General features: G+C 35.4%; 2 protein-coding genes across 8 annotated transcripts in view; one reads left to right on the forward strand and one right to left on the reverse strand.

Moving 5' to 3' along the window:
* Positions 1 to 381: 381 nt before the first annotated feature.
* LOC131140355 (dynein axonemal light chain 1-like) lies at positions 382 to 6,258 on the reverse strand. Of its 2 annotated transcripts, none has more exons than XM_058090689.1 (9): positions 5,929 to 6,258; positions 4,311 to 4,414; positions 4,141 to 4,179; positions 3,947 to 4,056; positions 3,513 to 3,568; positions 2,527 to 2,582; positions 2,329 to 2,455; positions 2,066 to 2,206; positions 382 to 660 (listed from the first exon to the last, which is right to left on the reverse strand). In XM_058090689.1, the coding sequence occupies exons 2-9, from the start codon at positions 4,314 to 4,316 to the stop codon at positions 614 to 616; spliced, it is 582 nt and encodes a 193-aa protein (XP_057946672.1). In that variant the 5' UTR covers positions 4,317 to 4,414; positions 5,929 to 6,258; the 3' UTR covers positions 382 to 613. The 2 variants fall into 2 exon arrangements, with proteins under 2 accessions (XP_057946672.1, XP_057946671.1); XM_058090688.1 differs by having other exon boundaries at positions 4,311 to 4,440; positions 5,929 to 6,257.
* LOC131140354 (gephyrin-like) overlaps positions 5,509 to 20,190 on the forward strand; it is a 28,841-nt gene continuing 14,159 nt past the window's right edge. Inside the window, exons 1-14 of one of the 6 annotated variants that reach the window (XM_058090686.1) lie at positions 5,509 to 5,591; positions 5,883 to 5,966; positions 8,863 to 8,941; positions 9,029 to 9,086; positions 9,160 to 9,252; positions 11,557 to 11,651; positions 11,729 to 11,795; positions 11,877 to 12,176; positions 14,670 to 14,771; positions 17,147 to 17,284; positions 17,427 to 17,469; positions 17,573 to 17,710; positions 18,688 to 18,780; positions 20,055 to 20,110. In XM_058090686.1, the coding sequence (XP_057946669.1) occupies positions 5,585 to 5,591; positions 5,883 to 5,966; positions 8,863 to 8,941; positions 9,029 to 9,086; positions 9,160 to 9,252; positions 11,557 to 11,651; positions 11,729 to 11,795; positions 11,877 to 12,176; positions 14,670 to 14,771; positions 17,147 to 17,284; positions 17,427 to 17,469; positions 17,573 to 17,710; positions 18,688 to 18,780; positions 20,055 to 20,110 (1,353 nt within the window). In that variant the 5' untranslated portion in view covers positions 5,509 to 5,584. Of the gene's footprint in view, positions 5,592 to 5,882; positions 5,967 to 7,795; positions 8,942 to 9,028; positions 9,087 to 9,159; positions 9,253 to 11,556; positions 11,652 to 11,728; positions 11,796 to 11,876; positions 12,177 to 14,669; positions 14,772 to 17,146; positions 17,285 to 17,426; positions 17,470 to 17,572; positions 17,711 to 18,687; positions 18,781 to 20,054; positions 20,111 to 20,190 lie in introns of those variants that run through there. The other 5 variants (XM_058090687.1, XM_058090681.1, XM_058090683.1 and 2 more) reach the window with 5 other exon arrangements.

Genomic DNA, 20,190 nt, shown 5'->3' on the forward strand with positions numbered 1-20,190 from the left:
ACTGGTATATAGACATTGTAGTAATAACCACACCAAAAATTAGAGCACGTGCAAACTCCACACAGAGATGTCTGAGGGTGGAATCAAACTCGGGTCTCCTAGCTGTGTGGCCTGCGTGCTAACCACTCATCCCTATTATAACTTAACTATGATATTTAACAAAAAATAATGTGAATGTGTGTAAAACTTAAAATATGGTAAATATGGTGAATATTAGTGTGATGAGATCAGTACTTTTCAGGTTTCAGTGTGTTGTGTTTTGTTTACAAAGAAAATGTCTCCAGGGTATTAGAACATTTTGCATGAATAATGAGATGTGAGAAGTGTCGTTTTTGCTTTTATTGAGTTATTTTTCACAATAACCAATATAATCCACATAGATCTTGTAGATATAGACAACATTATCACTTACTTTTGGATGAAATTTTGTAAGAAAGGTTAAGAAATGACTTGTGTCAAGCATTGTCAGATGTTTCATTTCGCTTAAATATCACATTTTCACATCGGCTGTTTAGGATGGTAGCAGAATTACAGCAACTGGTTGCATGGAATAACCAAAGGGATAGAATGAAAAATGTCAACAAAGATGGTGACAACAAAGTCGTGAAGCCACTCAGCCGTCTTCGTCATCATCCCCTCCTTGTTTGATGACAGGGATCCCTGGAAAGACCAGAAGATTCGGGTTGGGACCTGGGTTTGAGTCCGTGCCAGCAGCAGTTACTTCCTTAAGCGGATATGCGGGTATGCATCTATTGCATCTGCATCTATATGCATCTATTTTTTACTCATTTTCATAGGTCTGTGTAATATACTGTATCAAAACATTAGTGGTGCTGACCCCTCCATCTGGTACTTTTACAATCAGTAACTGTTACATTTGTTCACTTCCTGCCTTTCTAATATAATTTTAGTTTTTTTATTTAAAAAAAATGTTTTTAATTTTTTTTAATTATTTTAATTTTTTAATGGTTTGTTCACTTCCTGCCTTTCTAATATAATTTAAGTTTTTTTTATTTTATTTTTTATTGAAAAAAAAGTTTTTAATTTTTTTTAATTGTTTTAAATTCTTGAAAATTATTATAATTTTTTTAATGTTTTGTTCACTTCCTGCCTTTCTAATATAATTTAAGTTTTTTTATTTTTTGTTTTAAAAATAGTTTTTTTTAAATAGTTTTTAATTTGTTTTAATAGTTTTTAATTTTTTTTTATTATTTTAATTTTTTTATATGGTTTTATTTTATTTGAACATGCATCAGATTACAATTGAATGCATCACATAATCAGTTCACAGTTCCACATGTCCAAAAGGAGTAGGAAGAAGCAAATATGCTTCCTTAAGCGGATATGCGGGTATGCATCTATTGCATCTGCATCTATATGCATCTATTTTTTACTCATTTTCATAGGTCTGTGTAATATACTGTATGAGGACATTAGTGGTGCTGACCCCTCCATCTGTTACTTTTACAATCACTAACTGTTACATTTGTTCACTTTCTGCCTTTCTAATATAATTTTAGTTTTTTTATTTTAAAAAAATGTTTTTAATTTTTTTTAATTATTTTAATTTTTTAATGGTTTGTTCACTTCCTGCCTTTCTAATATAATTTAAGTTTTTTTATTTTATTTTTTATTGAAAAAAAAGTTTTTAATTTTTTTTAATTGTTTTAAATTCTTGAAAATTATTATAATTTTTTTAATGTTTTGTTCACTTCCTGCCTTTCTAATATAATTTAAGTTTTTTTTATTTTTTTGTCTTAAAAATAGTTTTTTTTTAATAGTTTTTAATTTGTTTTAATAGTTTTAAATTTTTTTTTATTATTTTAATTTTTTTATATGGTTTTATTTTATTTGAACATGCATCAGATTACAATTGAATGCATCACATAATCAGTTCACAGTTCCACATGTCCAAAAGGAGTAGGAAGAAGCAAATATGCTTTCTTAAGCGGATATGCGGGTATGCATCTATTGCATCTGCATCTATATGCATCTATTTTTTACTCATTTTCATAGGTCTGTGTAATATACTGTATGAGGACATTAGTGGTGCTGAAATTCTTACCATCCAGTTTTCTCAGATTGGGTAACCTTCTGGAAGCTTCATCCATCCATGATCCATCAGGCGTGTGTTTCTCTTCTAGAGGATTTCCTACAAAGACCAGGTCTACAAGGCACGGCAGATCAGCCAGCTTTGAAAACTCTCCTGCAGAAAAACAACCATTTTTACATTCAATGTTATGAGCGTCTGTGCAAAAAAAAAGCTACTATTATCAATTAATCAATAATATCTATTAATGCCATTATGAACAAATGACTATTGCTCACCCCAATCTTTCACCAGGTTGTTGGACATGTAGAGAACACGCAGTTTTTTCAAAATGTGAACTCCCTTCATCTTCTCGATCAGGTTGTAAGAGATCCACAACTCTTCCAATGTGTCCCCGACCGGATCCTACATGATCCATAAACGCAACCAACTTAAGCATTTTTGGTATTTTTTGGCACTTTTGTGTACGTACTCACCAGACCAGTGAAGGCCTTGATGTTATTTCTTCCTAATGACAAAATCTTCAGGTTTTCTGAAAGGACAAAAACAATATACTAGGATAAAAACAACCAATTGGCTAGTACATTCAAGTACATTCGAAACACTTCTATGGTACCCATTATGGCATTGGATGCTCGTACTTCGGAATGTGACAAAAATAAAATAAAAAATAAAATAAAATGTGGAAAAAAATAAAAAATAATAATATAAAAAATAATATAATAAAATGTTTATAACAATAATTTTTATAATATAAAATAATAATATAAAATATCAAAAGAATAATAAAAAAATTATACATTTATAAAAAAAAATGTATTATGGAAAGCAGGAAGTGAACAAATGTAACAGTTACTGATTGTAAAAGTACCAGATGGAGGGGTAGGATTTAATAAGCTTTGCTTCTCCCTACTCCTTTTGGACATGTGGAACTGGGAACTGATTATGGGATGCATGTAATGCATTTTTTAAAATAAAATTTAAAAAATTTACATTTAAAATTTTTGTACATTTTTTTGTAAATTAAAATTAAAAAAATTAATTATTAAATGATAATTTAATTAAATTTTTTTTATTTAAAATCTAAATTCACTATATTGACACTTACTATGGTACACATTATGTCATTGGATGCTCATATCACCTTGTAATTTGGTAAGTGACAAAAAATAAATAAAAATTAAAAATTAAAATTAAAATTAAAATTAAAATTAAAATTAAAATTAAAATTAAAATTAAAATTAAAATTAAAATTAAAATTAAAATTAAAATTAAAATTAAAATTAAAATTAAAATTAAAATTAAAATTCATAAAAATCTGTAAAAAAAAACTTCATTTATATTAGAAAGGCAGGAAGTGAACAAATGTAACAGTTAGTGATTGTAAAAGTACCAGAAATGATACTTAAATATACTTAATATAAAATGTGTTTAGGCGCACATGTGTGTATAAAGTACTTACTCAGGTCACCCAGATTGGTTATTTTATCAATGCAGTTGGTGGACAGACACAGCTTTCTGTCGATGATAGAGTATAGACACCAGGCAGTGAGTAATACATACAATACTACATAGCATTTATTTGCTATTAAATGAGCTACGGACAAATAGGGGTGCTATATCATATCCAGAAGGCTCTAATAATGTTAAAAGCCATATTTTGAAGGTTGTAAACAGGTTTTCTATGCTCTAACTCCAAATATTCAATTCAGACATAAGGAATCGTACTTGGTTTCCTACTTTCTTTCATGGTCTAAATCTAGATTGGAATCTAGAATCTTCTGGATATGAGGCAGCCGTGTTCACCAATAACCACATTATGCCAATTTCTATCTATGAAAAGTGTGTGATTAATATCTGCAACAATGTTTCAAACGATTCAGTGAAATGACTCACTCGCATTTGGGTATTTTGCTGAGGGTGTTATCCAGCTTTTCCAGAGGGGGGATTTGATTATATAGCTTTACAACCGTGGCCTCACCGCACTTCTCCCCGGTTTTCTCCTCCTGGATACAGATACAGATATACAAACGCAGTACAGTATGCAGTACAGTATGTAGTATGCTACAGTGTGCTTGTGTACCACATACCCATTTGGCCAGTGCTTCCTTTAATGTTGTTGCTTTTCCCTGTAAACATGAATAAAACACTTATAAGAGCAAGTTGTATGTTATTATACTTAATACACAATATTTTTTCTTGAAAGTACTATCATAAAAGGACATATTAGAAAATCATGTATTTTGGATAAGGTACTTACCACCATGTTGATCGGCGACTCCGGTTGCTATGACGATAACAGTCCACACAGTTCGCGCATGCGCAGTTCCAGGAGTTGTAAAGGCAGGTGGGTAAATACGTATCCTGTATTTAAATTTCACTTGAATAGACTGTGAGGAACATATCAATCGGTTGCCTTTAGAGAGAACAATTATAGTATTCTTTGAAGTACATTTCTGTTTCTATTTGATGGATTTTAGGATTTTATGTTACGTATATGATGCCATAGCAAGTCGCTAGCTCAGGGTCATAACGAAAGTATACGAGAAACATACGATACACATTCACGTGCACATTTGGGGTGGGCGGAGTCAAGTAAAATGGCGCCCTGTTGCCGACATTCCAGCAAGAAAACTGGTTATTTGCTGACCTATAAGTCACGTGATGACGCTACAGTTTAATTAGCATATCATTTATATGGCGTACGATAGTGTTGTACCAAGCTGCTGTTCTGTGTGCGGGCTATAGAGGGCAGTCATGAACTAGAATGCAAATATATTTAGTATTTAGTATATTTAGTATTCTCCACGAGTCATGTGTCAATAATATTACATTATGTTACGCTAATGACACAATGATGACATAAAAAGTACTACAGTAAACCGGAAGTAAAAAACAAACAACAAAAAATTCAAATGCTAACATGTGTGAGTCTATATTATGTCTTATTTTCTTTTATTATATCGACTATATGAGTAATATGAGTGTAAAAATGTTATTTAATGGCTAGAGTGCTCTAATAATACTAAAATAAAACATGATTAGAAAGTTGTGAATATGTTTTCTACATTTTATTTCTGATTTTATTTGTAACTTTGTAACTTTTATTTGTGTTAGCCTTTCGACTTTTTCCCATCAGGGGTTGCCTTCGGACATTCCTAATGGCTGGGTGTTGGGTCTGGGATTCAAACCCATGGCCATCTGCACAAAGGCACCAGACTGTACCATAACATCACCACAAATGACTGTATGGAATAAAAAAATAAAATAAGTTATAACATTGTCACATTACACTGTCTTATGCTGTCATATTTACTAATAAATCTATATTATGTGTTTAAATTTGATTATGAACACAAATAACAAATTCATATTAAAAAAAACAACATAACATTTCAAAATAAAAGTATCATCTGTACCAGCAAAGCTAACATCCTGTATTAAGTTGGTATCGGATAGATACAAGAATTTGCAGTATCGGCCACCGCTGACAAACAGCTAACTTTTCGAGTACTTTGTGTGTTTTTATTTTAAATGACAGGTGAGTGACACAACCTGTGTTTTATAGTGTCGCAGTTGATCTGTATTTGACATAAAAAAAACACGCATGAAGGCAAACTTGACACATAAACACAACACCGGCAATCGTGCTTCAGAGGCGGCGCGGTAGCTAGCATTGTTTCTATATATATACTAGTGTATATATATGTATATATTTATAAATATATATATGTATTTCTCTCTCTATAAATATATATATATATATTTATTTATATAAATATATATATATATATATATAAATCTAAATATATATATATATATGCTGTCACAGTGCAGACAGGGGTTGTAAACATGGCGACGGACGGGATGGTGCTCACCAACCACGACCATCAGACCCGAGTGGGGATCCTCACAGGTAAGAAAGTGAAAGGCGATGAAATGCGGATGATTATTTTTTAACAATCTTGTGTCGTTTGTCGGTGTCACGATCCGAGCTACAAGAGCTAGCCGTGGTTAGCCAGCGTGATAACCGGTGCAGTTGACTGTCATTGGGACTAACGCTAGCTGCTGCTAGTAGCCGCCTGACAGGTCGGACAGATGTGGGGAGAGGCTTCGAAACGACGGCGGTGCTGTTCCGTGCGGGTGTTTAATTGTCTTTATTAAACATTTATGTGTTATTCGGTATCATTTTACATACATATAGCATACAGGTTTATTTTAACTAGCGTAAAGCCGCAGAGGGAAAAGCGGACGTGTGGTAAATCCCTTTCGAAATGAGGGGCTATTCCCCGCACAAGCTAGTTGTTGAGTTGAGCTGAAAATGTAATAACGTGCTTTTATTTTGACATTGAAGGCTGAATTTCCTGTGAAGGTGTTTTTTAATGGCTACCTTGACGCTGCTATGTGGTATAATTTCTAGCCGTGTAATAACGATCGTCTACATGAGCTGCATAATTCATGTATTTTTGCAGATTCGTTGCCTGCCTTTGCGGGTGTATTTGGTGGTTCCCACTACACCTGTTCGTCCGACATACATTCCGACGGCCCTGCCTTGCCTGCCTGTGTCACATTTAGTACATACATTTAAATCTTTGAAATCATAATGCATTTATTTAGGCGAGGCGCGTCCAATTCATTCTCTTCTGCAGGTTGTCTACCAGCTCCACTAATTTGCTTAGCTGACGTTTTCCTTAAAGTCGTGAAGAGGAAGATCTGGACCAGTCACCAGTAGGCCTGCTGCCTTCCGAGGCAGGAGGAAACGTGAGAAAAATGCTCAAAGAGGATGCAAGCCAGCAGCTGACGAAGAAAGCCCAAGTAGGGATTTTAAGGGGTTGCCTTTAGGATGCAAAACCCTGCTCGCCATCCACTTCGTTTAAGGCGCACACATGTAGTCCGGTACTCTGGTCCGGACCCAGAATTAACTCAAAGATACTTGGTGTCCACCTCAGAGAGTTCACACTTTTTATCATGTGCAGGGCTGCACGGTGGACTAATGGTTAGCGTGCAGACCTCACGGCTACGAGACCAGGGTTCAATTCCACCCTCTGCCATGTGTGTTTGGAGTTTGCATGTTCTCCCCGTGCATGCGTGGGTTTTCTCCGGGTACTCCGGTTTCCTCCCACATTCCAAAAACATGCTAGGTTAATTAGCCACTCCAAATTGTCCATAGGTATGAATGTGAGTGTGAATGGTTGTTTGTCTATATGTGCCCTGTGATTGGCTGGCCACCAGTCCTCTTGCCCGAAGACAGCTGGTGACGACCCTCGTGAGGATAAGCGGTAGAAAATGAATGAACATGATTCCAACAGTAAAATATGGTGGTGGTAGTGTGATGGTCTGGGACTGTTTTGCTGCATCAGGACCTGGAAGACTCACTGTGATAAATGGAACCATGAATTATTGTAAATATGCAAATATGGCCTGCATGGCAGACGAGTGGTTAGTGCGCAGACCTCACGGCTAGGAGACCAGGGTTCAATTCCACCCTTGGCCATCTCTGTGTGGAGTTTGCATGTTCTCCAAGTGCATGCGTGGGTTTTCTCCGGGTACTCCGGTTTCCTCCCACATTCCAAAAACATGCTAGGTTAATTAGCGACTCCAAATTGTCCATAGGTATGAATGTGAGTGTGAATGGTTGTTTGTCTTTATGTGCCCTGTGATTGGCTGGCCACCAGTCCAGGGCGTACCCCGCCTCTCGCCCCAAGACAGCTAGGATAGGCTCCAGCACCTCCGTGACCCTCGTGAAGATAAGCGGTAGAAAATGAATGAATGCAGAAAACAATGTCAAATAATTATAATGTTCTTAAGCCCCCCTAAATAATTTGATATTTTTATTGATTTTTTTACCAAAAAACCTGACAAATTTCATATAATAGGGCCCCCCTAAAATGTTCTTAATCCCCCCTAAATAATTTGATATTTTTATTGATTTTTTTACCAAAAAACCTGACAAATTTCATATAATAGGGCCCCCCTAAAATGTTCTTAAGCCCCCCTAAATAATTTGATATTTTTTATTTGTTTTTTTAACCAAAAAAATCTGACAAATTTCATATAATAGGACCCCCCTAAAATGTTCTTAAGACCCCCTAAATAATTTGATATTTTTTATTGATTTTTTTACCCAAAAAATCTGACAAATTTTATATAATAGGACCCCCCTAAAATGTTCTTAAGCCCCCCTAAATAATTTGATATTTTTTATTGATTTTTTTTTTTACAAAAAACATCTCTGACAAATTTCATATAATAGTGCCCCCTAAATAATTAGATATTTTTATTGATTTTTTACCAAAAAATCTCTGACAAATTTCATATAATAGGGCCCCCCTAAAATGTTCTTAAGACCCCCTAAATAATTTGATATCTTTTATTGATGTTTTTTTTAGAAAATCAATGAATAAATGCAGAAAACAATGTCTAATAATAATAATAATAAAGGAAAAATGGAATATAAATAGTCAAATGACTCGTCAACTAAAAATAATTTAGGGGTGTCCCAACTTTTTCACTTCCAATAAGATACCGATATTTCAGACTTGAAAATCATCCGATATCGATATCAATCAATGAGCACGGTATCCATACATACCCTACCTACCACATGATGACTTGTGTGATAAATATACATGTAGTACCTGGATTGTCAGATTTGTGGCTACGCTATAATACATGCTGTCTACCAGGGTTACCCAAACAACGTAATGGTCTTCAAACTGTCCTTCTATTCCCCGTAAATTGCACACATACTTTGTGTCATTTTCCCGCTCTGACTAACTTCGCTTTGCCCTTGTCTAAAATGTCCTCCTCAGTCAGCGACAGTTGTTACAAGAACTTGGCCGAGGACAGAAGCGGCGTCAATTTGAAGGACCTGGTCCACGATCCATCACTGTAAGTCTCCACGCACGTACTGTGGTAGCAGCATACATGTTTACATTCAGCATCGTTTACATTTACGCTCTCCATCACCGCCTGCAGGTTAGGCGGAGTCATCACAGCCTATAAAATAGTTCCGGATGAGATCGATGAAATCAAGGTATCTGACTTGGCTTCGTGTCCGCGTGTACGCACGGCGTCGCCATTCGTTTTGTGTGTTTTTGTGTGTACAGGACACTCTTTTGGAGTGGTGCGATGAACAGGAGCTTAATCTCATTCTCACAACTGGAGGAACTGGATTCGCACCCAGAGATGTTACACCAGAGGTACACGCGTTTGGCATGTGATGGCAATGATCTTTGCTCACCGCTGGAACCGTTTAGGTGTCTTTTGCCGGGACGTCAGTCGGATATTTCTCATGGTTTCACAGTCAAATCCATCTTCTGGTTTGTGTCGATCTTGAAAATAAAAGTGGTATCATTAGGAAGCCCCCCTGGAATGTTCTTAAGTCCCCCTAAATAATTTTGATATTTTTATTGATTTTTATTTATTTAGTCATTTATTTTACAAATGAAATCTCTGACAAATTTCATATAATAGGTCCCCCCTAAAATGTTCTTAAGCCCCCCCTAAATAATTTCATATTTTTTAATTGACTTTTAATTTTTAAAATTGATTTTTTTATTTTTACAAAAAATATCCGATAAATTTCATATAATAGGACCCCCCTAAAATGTTCTTAACACCCCCTAAATAATTTTATATTTTTTATTGAGTTTTAATTTTTCTTATTGATTTTTTTTATTTTTACAAAAAATATCTGACAAACTTCATATAATAGGTCCCCCTAAAATGTTCTTAAGCCCCCCTAAATAATTTGATATTTTTATTGATTTAAAAAAAATTGATTGTTTTATTTTTACAAAAAAATCTCTGACAAATGTCATATAATAGGATCCCCCCTAAAGTGTTCTTAACACCCCCTAAATAATTTGGTATTTTTTATTGATTTTTAAAATTTATTTATTTCAATTTTTTTTTACCAAAAATATCAGACAAATTTCATATAATAGGGCCCCCCTAAAATTTTCTTAATACCCCCTAAATAATTTAATTTTTTTTATTGATTTCCTAATAGATTTATGTTTTTCCCAAAAGAAATCTTTGACAAATTTCATATAATAGGGCCCCCTAAATAATTTTATATTTTTTATAATTTTTTAAATTTTTTTATTGATTTTTTAAATTTAAAAAATCTGACAGATTTCATACAATAGGGCCCCCCTAAAATGTTCTTAAGTCCCCCTAAATCAATTTGATACTTTTTATTGTTTTATTTTGTATTGATTTTTTTTTTTACAAAAAATCTCTGACAAATTTCATATAATAGGGCTCCCCTAAAATTTTCTTAAGTCCCCCTAAATAATTTGATATTTTTTAGTATTTTTTTTTATAGATTTTTTTTTATTTAAAAAAAATTCATATAATTTCATATATAATAGGGTCCCCGTAAAATGTTCTTAAGACCACACACTCAGCCAAACAGAAATGATTTCTCTGTTAAAATGAGTGTATCATCATAAAACAAGACATGTGATCCACATGTGAGACTTGTGGAATTCCACTTTAATATTCCACAGACCACTTTTTATTGGGCCACAGCACATCCTGAAAACAATGGCTATTTTTGGTTTTGGTTATATCGACAGCGGCTGATTTCAACTCTTCAGCCGGTCTGAGTGGCGTTGACGTGAAATCTTGGTGCTGGTAACACAAAGCTGACATGTAGGTAGTCGATTGGTTTCCGTTTAATTGGTTAATTAATTGGTTTAAATGTGGCCCGCAGGACACTAGTTTGAGACCCCCACCTTGATATGAAAGTTTAATGTTAGTTTGATATGGATGCTGTATGGTATCATGTACCCAGAAAAAAATATTACGTTTGATTCATGTTCATGTTAAAGGTTAAATAACTGTTAATAGTTATCCTCCCTATCCGTGTGGAAGTGGTAAGTTTTTGGGTTTGATATGGATGCTGTATGGTATCATGTACCCAGAAAAAATTATTACGTTTGATTCATATTCATGTTAAAGGTTAAATAACTGTTAATAGTTATCCTCCCTACCCGTGTGGAAGTGGTACGTTTTTGGCTTTTTTAAGTTTAAAGGAAATAACTTGAAGGCTACCGTTTAGGTCGCTAGCTAACTCTAGTTTGCGAGTTAGCATGTGTCTCAAGACCCTGCAGTTGCGCAATATGTTGTAAATAAAAAGAGTATAAATGTGACTATAGTCGTGTTTTGTCATGTCTACAGGGCTCTAATAATGCTTTGTTCATTTTAATATGAAAAAAATCATTTGTCCACCCACCAACTATATGTGGTGTCTTAAGTTTTTATTATTATTATTATTATATTTATTTATTACGGATTGATTGATTTTCTTTATTCTTGATTTGTTTATTTTTCATTTTATTTTGTGCAGAAAAATAAAAATTAAGATATTTGAGAACAGTGGAATGTTTTATTGTAGAAAATGGGAACCAAAGCACTAAAAAAGTTTGTATATTTTTCTGTTTTTAATAAATGCGTTGAGTTTGAGACCCCTGATTTAGCCCCGTTTTGTGATGTAGGCGACCAGAGAGGTGATCGAGAGAGAGGCTCCAGGCATGGCTCTGGCCATGCTGATGGGATCCCTTAACGTCACACCACTTGGCATGCTCTCCAGGTGACCATTTCAATGCCAATTCTGCAAAGTAGTTCGATTCCAGCTCATGTGTGCTCATTGTAACGTTTTGATCTCAGGCCCGTGTGCGGTATCCGTGGTAAAACTCTCATCATCAACCTGCCAGGAAGCAAGAAAGGATCTCAGGTGAAGTTGACTTTTTTTCTCCCGCACCTTTTTAAATTTACGCAACTTCATTGAATGTAACATTTCCGCTGTTTCCTTCAGGAGTGTTTTCAGTTCATCCTTCCGGCGCTGCCCCACGCCATCGATCTGCTCCGCGAGGCCACGGTCAGGGTCAAATCCGTGCACGCCGCACTCGAGCAGCTACCCTCTCCGTCCTCCCTGCTGGCCAACGCGCACACCAACACGCACGCCCACTCGCACACCATGGAGCGTGGCACCCAGTGTGAAGAGGAGGACAACGACGAGGAAGAGCGGCGGAGAGGTCGACATGCGCACCATCACCATCATCACCATCACCAGCATGGTTCTTCCCACATCACCGCGGCTGCTATTGCCGCAAAGGTAACAAAAGCGGAACCTTTGTCAAACCTGGGGAATCGGGTCATTGCAGTGTAGAGTCGGGCTGTTGGTTCGAATGAGATTAAATTAGATTAAATTAGATTAAACTTTATTATTATTGCTCATGTCACTGGTACAGGGCAACACTATTAAATGAAATTTTTTATCATTTAATATTCCAGGTATTCCTCAAAAAACATGTTTTTGATATTATGCCGTTCATATTTTTAACTTATTTTTATACATTTTAAGAAATTTTAGTTTTTGTGTTACTACCCCAACCTTCCATAAGTGGGTCAAAAATGACCCGGTCAGGTTGTTTTCTTGAAATATCTTCGTAATTAATTTTTTTTTAATCATTTCATATTCCAGGTATTCCTCAAAAAACACGATTTGATATCATGCCATTCACATTTTTAACTTATTTTTATACATTTTAAGAAATTTTAGTGTTTGTGTTACTACCCCAACCTTCCATAAGTGGGTCAAAAATGACCCGGTCAGGTTGTTTTCTTGAAATATCTTTGTAATGAAAAATTTTTGTCATTTCATATTCCAGGTATTCCTCAAAAAACATGTTTTTGATATCATGCCATTCACATTTTTAACTATTTTTTATACATTTTAAGAAATTTTAGTTTTTGTGTTACTACCCCAACCTTCCATAAGTGGGTCAAAAATGACCCGGTCAGGTTGTTTTCTTGAAATATCTTTGTAATGAATTTTTTTTTTTATCATTTCATATTCCAGGTATTCCTCAAAAAACATGTTTTTGATATCATGCCATTCACATTTTTAACTATTTTTTGTACATTTTAATAAATTTTAGTTTTTGTGTTACTACTCCAACCTTCCATAAGTGGGTCAAAAATGACCCGGTCAGGTTGTTTTCTTGAAATATCTTTGTAATGAATTTTTTTTTTTATCATTTCATATTCCAGGTATTCCTCAAAAAACACGATTTGATATCATGCCATTCACATTTTTAACTTATTTTTATACATTTTAAGAAATTTTAGTTTTTGTGTTACTACCCCAACCTTCCATAAGTGGGTCAAAAATGACCCGGTCAGGTTGTTTTCTTGAAATATCTTTGTAATGACATTTTTTATCATTTCATATTCCAGGTATTCCTCAAAAAACATGTTTTTGATATCATACTGTTAACATTTTTAACTTACCTTTTATACATTTTAAGAAATTTTAGTTTTTTTGTTACTACCCCAACCTTCCATAAGTGGGTCAAAAATGACCCGGTCAGGTTGTTTTCTTGAAATATCTTTGTAATGAAATTTTTTATCATTTAATATTCCAGGTATTCCTCAAAAAACACGTTTTTGATATCATGCCATTCACATTTTAAACTTATTTTTATACATTTTAAGAAATTTTAGTTTTTGTGTTACAACCCCAACCTTCCATAAGTGGGTCAAAAATGACCCGGTCAGGTTGTTTTCTTGAAATATCTTTGTAATTAAATTTTTTATCATTTCATATTCCAGGTATTCCTCAAAAAACATATTTTTGATATCATGCCATTCACATTTTTAACTTATTTTTATACATTTTAAGAAATTTTAGTTTTTGTGTTACTACCCAAACCTTCCATAAGTGGGTCAAAAATGACCCGGTCAGGTTGTTTTCTTGAAATATCTTCATAATGACATTTTTTTATCATTTCATATTCCAGGTATTCCTCAAAAAACATGTTTTTGATATCATAAAATTTTTTCTTAAAAATTTTTTTAAAGAATTTTTTTGTGTTACTACCCCAACCTTCCATAAGTGGGTCAAAAATGACCCAGTCAGGTTGTTTTCTTGAAATATCTTCGTAATAAATTTTTTAAAATCATTTCATACTCCAGGTATTCCTCAAAAAACATGTTTTTGATATCATAAAATTTTTTCTTAAAAATTTTTTTTAAAGAAATTTTTTGTGTTACTACCCCAACCTTCCATAAGTGGGTCAAAAATGACCCGGTCAGGTTGTTTTTGTGAAATATCTTTGTAATGAATTTTTTTTTATAATTTCATATTCCAGGTATTCCTCAAAAATCGTATCTTTGATATCATGCCATTGACATTTTTAACTTACCTTTATGTAACACACAATGGATCCTCACATTTTCTATTGTTGTACGGGGTCATTTTCTTTATCAAAGATGTAAAAAAGTGAAAAATGAAGATGTTTCTAACATGAAATGATTCTTGTGTGGTCCTAAATATAATACTAAATATCATACAAGTGATTATTCCTAACCAAAATGGCAAAATTGTCATAAAAAGGCATTGATTCTAGTATGGGTGATTTTTGAGCCCCTTATGGAAGAGTGTAGGGTCCAGTCACTCGTGCATCTAAGAGGGTTAAGGATACCAACAAGGAACACCGGAGCAATCCCACCGGAGTTTCGGACTTTCATGTCATTCATCCATTCCATCTTTTAGCCACATAAGTCCTGTGTGTCTCTCGCTTGCATGTTTTTTGTGGTCCATCAGACAAGCCATGCTGTGGTCATGGCTAAAGGGGGTCCCCATCTGCCCGGCAACACACCTGCCCCTCCCACTCATTTCACCTGCTCCTGTAGCCATGAACAACAGGTGAGACCACTGCATGCCCCCTTCCCTTCCCTTCCCATCAATTCATATTTTCATTGATTTAGACCAGTGGGCAAATATTTTGACTCAAGTTAACAAAATTGTTAACACGCTATTTTATGTTTATAATTTTCCTTGAATTATTTGTGTAATTTTATCTGTAACTATGTACAGTATTTTCCGAACTATAAGTGGCACTTTTTTACATAGGTTGGCTGTTCCTGCGACTTATACTCCAGAGCGACTTATGTATGTTTTTTTTCTACCTAATTATGTATTTTTGGCCTTGTGCGACTTATACTCCAGTGCGACTTATGTATGTTTTTTTTCTACCTAATTATGTATTTTTGGCCTTGTGCCACTTATACTCCAGTGCGACTTATGTATATTTTTTTCTACATAATTATGTATTTTTGGCCTTGTGCGACTTATACTCCTGTGCGACTTATGTATGGTTTTTTTCTACCTAATTATGTATTTTTGGCCTTGTGCGACTTATGTATGTTTTTTTTCTACCTAATTATGTATTTTTGGCCTTGTGCGACTTATACTCCAGTGCGACTTATGTATGTTTTTTTTCTACCTAATGATGCTTTTTGGCCTTGTGCGACTTATACTCCAGTGCGACTTATGTATATTTTTTTCTACATAATTATGTATTTTTGGCCTTGTGCGACTTATACTCCTGTGCGACTTATGTATGTTTTTTTTCTACCTAATTATGTATTTTTGGCCTTGTGCGACTTATGTATGTTTTTTTTCTACCTAATTATGCATTTTTGGCCTTGTGCGACTTATACTCCGGAGCGACTTATGTATGTTTTTTTTTTCTACCTAATTATGTATTTTTGGCCTTGTGCAACTTATACTCCAGTGCGACTTATGTATGTTTTTTTCTACCTAATTATGCATTTTTGGCCTTGTGCGAATTATACTCCAGTGCGACTTATGTATGTTTTTTTCTACCTAATTATGCATTTTTGGCCTTGTGCGACTTATACTCCAGTGCGACTTATGTATGTTTTTTTCTACCTAATTATGCATTTTTGGCCTTGTGCAACTTATACTCCAGTGCGACTTATGTATGTTTTTTTCTACCTAATTATGCATTTATGGCCTTGTGCGACTTATACTCCAGTGCGACTTATGTATGTTTTTTTCTACGTAATGATGCATTTTTGGCCTTGTGCGACAAATGTATGTTTTTTTTCTACCTAATTATGTATTTTTGGCCTTGTGCGACTTATACTCCTGTGCGACTTATGTATGTTTTTTTCTACCTAATTATGCATTTTTGGCCTTGTGCGACTTATACTCCAGTGCGACTTATGTATGTTTTTTTTTCTACCTAATTACGTATTTTTGGCCTTGTGCGACTTATACTCCAGTGCGACTTATGTATGTTTTTTTTCTACCTAATTAAGCATTTTTGGCCTTGTGCGACTTATACTCCAGTGCGACTTATGTATGTTTTTTTTCTACCTAATTATGTATTTTTGGCCTTGTGCGACTTATACTCCTGTGCGACTTTTGTATGGTTTTTTTTCTACCTAATTATTTATTTTTGGCCTTGTGCGACTTATACTCCAGTGCGACTTATGTATGTTTTTTTTCTACCTAATTATGCATTTTTGGGCTTGTGCGACTTATACTCCTGTGCGACTTATCTATGTTTTTTTCTACATAATGATGCATTTTTGGCCTTGTGCGACTTATACTCCGGAGCGACTTATAGTCCAGAAAATACGGTAATTTATTTTTACAGTTTTGTTGTTGTTGTTTTTTTTTTACTGAGTACGACATCTGACTTGCAAGTCATGTTGCCAGTTTGTATGTTTAAAGTTGAAATACTCAGTAAGCAACTGGCAGGCCGGATTCAAACGCTTGATGGGCCGCATGTGGCCCCCGCCCCGGAGTTTACCCACCCCTGATTTAGAGTCACCTCAAATTAAGTATAGATAGTAAAAAAAGAAAAAATTGAGGGGCTGCACGACGGACGAGTGGTTAGCACGCAGGTCTCACAGCTAGGAGACCCGAGTTCAATTCCACCCTCGGCCATCTCTGTGTGGAGTTTGCATGTTCTCCGGGTATTCCGGTTTTCTCCCACATTCCAAAAACATGCTAGGTTAATTAGCCACTCCAAATTGTCCATAGGTATGAATGTGAGTGTGAATGGTTGTTTGTCTATATGTGCCCTGTGATTGGCTGGCCACCAGTCGCCCGAAGACAGCTGGGACAGGCTCCAGCAACCCCTGCCACCCTCGGATAAGTGTTAGAAAATGAATGAATGAGCGCTGTCGTTTAACCAAAGCATCAATTCCATGGAATTTCACGGGAGATATGGATGATGCTAATGTCTATTCTCTCTTAACCTGCAGATTCCGGACTCGATCATTTCTCGAGGTGTTCAGGTGCTTCCTCGAGATTCTGCCTCTTTGAGCTCCACCCCTTCTGAGTCACCACGGGCCACACAGGCGACCTCCCGCCTTTCCACTGCATCGTGCCCGACACCCAAGGTACGGACACGCATTCAACGTTTCCAACCGAGGGACCTCGACATAAACGCCTTCTAGTGCATAAAATCCAACGGTTGGCTAAATGTGACTAAAACGATGAATAAAAAAAGAGTTAAACCCGTGCCCCCCCCCCCCCCCCCAGGTCCAGTCCCGATGTGGCAGCAATGAGAACATTCTCCGAGCCAGTAAGTCATCACTGCAGTCGCTTGCCCACTTTCCCAAACCAACGTGTTGCAAAGTGTAACTTGTATTCCGTGTGTGTGTGCGTGTGCACGTGCACGTGCTCAGGCCACAGTGCGGTGGACATCAGCAAAGTGGCGCGCCGCCATCGCATGTCCCCGTTTCCATTGACATCAATGGACAAAGCCTTCATCACTGTTCTGGAGATGACTCCCATTCTAGGAATCGAGGTCATTAACTACAGAGGTCAGTGCCGAATGTGATCCGTACTTCCATCATCATACGCACATTCGTATTGATGCTTTAGATCAGGGGTGCTCATTAAGTCGATCGCGATCTACCGGTCGATCGCGGAGGTAGTACTGGTCGATCGCGGCGTGACATTAAAAAAATATCATCCCAGCATCAATGCCGTCACTTGATTGACATACAGGGCAGCCATTCAGATGACAACTGAATGTTGCCCTTCGGGCGACCAATCAAATCAAACAACGTCTCTAAGTGCAGCAGAACTTACGATGTCAGCCTATCATCCATCCCCGTTACTTGATTGACATACAGGACAACCAGTCAGATGACAACTGAATTTTGACCTTTAGGTCACCGCTCATGCGTAAACAACGATGCAAAGTGCTAAGCTAGTCGGCGAATTGCGTCAGATTTTAAGCCCTCGCTAAAGTTTATGGTCACTAAAATGAGTGAAGGAGCTGGACCAAGTAAAAAGGCAAAAACTGGACCAAGTAAAAAGGCAAAAAACATATCACTTCCATACGGATATGGAATATTATACGGATATTATGATACGGATATTATCCATGACTGATAAACATTTGGAAGTGTGCTTGAGGCTGGCTATCAGCAGCTACTGTCCGGACTATGCATCCCTGGCTGGTTCAATTCAGTGCAAGTCATCAAAGTAAACTCAGGTAATTACAAAAAATGTTAATAGTTAATTATGTGTGTTTTGTAATATTGGCTCATTTGGTTATGTAAGGTACATCAACATACATTGTACGTACAAATAATCCTCAATACATTTGAAAATAAATAGATGTTTTGCATTTTTGTAGTGGGTAGATCATTTTGACTCGGTCATTTTAAAAGTAGCTCGCATGCTGAAAAAGTGTGAGCACCCCTGCTTTAGATCTTTTCCCCCACTTGCCGTGTTTGTCTTGTTGTCCGATTTCAAATTTGGATACGATTCTCACGCTGTTGTCTCCTAGATGGTTTGGGTCGAGTGCTCGCTCAGGACATCTATGCCAAAGACAACCTTCCTCCATTTCCAGCCTCTGTTAAAGATGGCTATGCTGTACGAGGTAGGTCGTGGCAAATATACTAAGTATACAGTATACTCATAAATATACACGCTTGTGGTCAGAGCTTCACAAGGTTGCTTCACAAGGTCGCGTCTCAATTTGCGCACTTATGGTAGCGACTTAGCCTTTTGAGTGCATAAGTGCCTGCACACTCACGGTAAAAGTACGGCAAAATGGAGTGCATGGTCAGTTCCCCACACGATGCCCTCAAAATGCCTTTTAATGGTGCGTATGGAATGATGGGCGAAGCGGAGTGAATACATTATACGGTTAAAAAGCAGAGGAGGAGAAGAGCAAAGGTAAATATTGCGTAGGAAAAGAGATTCACATCCTTACTTATGATAAATACAGACTTCTTTTTATTTGTGATTAATTGTGATTAATTTTGGGTTAACCGTGGGCAAAAACGCGATTAATCGTGATTAAATCTTGAATTAACATGTTTAATATTTTGAGAGGACCGCACATTTCTACACTGACTACAGTGTTTCACACAGTTGTTTTCCCATGAAAAGCTATAGTTAAATTTATTGATTTGTATTAATTCATAGCTAAAAATTAATCAATTAATTAATTTCATGAATTAATAAAAAATAATTAATAAAATAATAAAATAAATTAAATAATAAAAATTAACGGATTAATAAAATAAAACAATAAAATAAATTTAATAATAAAAATTAATTGATTAATTAAATAAAATCATAAAATCATAAAATAAATTAAATAATAAAAATTAATTGATTAATTAAATAAAATCATAAAATAATACAATAATACAATAATAAAAATGTAAAAAATAATACATTTATAGTTAAAAATATTTTTTAATTAATTTATAGTTAAAAATATTAATTAATTTAACTATACATAATTTATAATTCTAACATAAGTTATTTGTACAAATGTGAAGGGTGCGCTCGGCTTTTGTGCTGCGCCGCCATGCACCAAGGGGTGCCTTCACACTTGTCATATTTGGTTTGGTTCAAACGACCAATAGTCTATTTGCTCTGCCAGGACGAGCAAAGTGTGAACGCTAACCGAATCCCACTCAAGTGAACATCAAGTATCTTTTTTTTGTGTGTGAAGAAAGCAGAAATGTCAATTGATGAATTAAATAATGTCCTTAAAAATTACAAAAATAATTACAAAAAATGTTAATTCGGAGCGCTGAATGATTTATTTAAATAGTTTTTTTTTCTCCTGATTTTACACTGGAAATCTGTATTAATATGAATATATAATTACATTGACTATGTATTATTGTCCTGTAGCTGCTGATGGCCCCGGAGATCGCTTCATCATGGGAGAATCACAGGCTGGACAGCAGGTTAGCCCTTCTACATTCTATCATTTAGTCATCTTGAAGAAAAAATTATATACATACATTCATTCATACACCCTGGACTG

Source organism: Doryrhamphus excisus, chromosome 13 (genome assembly GCF_030265055.1).
Source record: "Doryrhamphus excisus isolate RoL2022-K1 chromosome 13, RoL_Dexc_1.0, whole genome shotgun sequence".
Lineage (NCBI taxonomy): Eukaryota > Metazoa > Chordata > Actinopteri > Syngnathiformes > Syngnathidae > Doryrhamphus > Doryrhamphus excisus.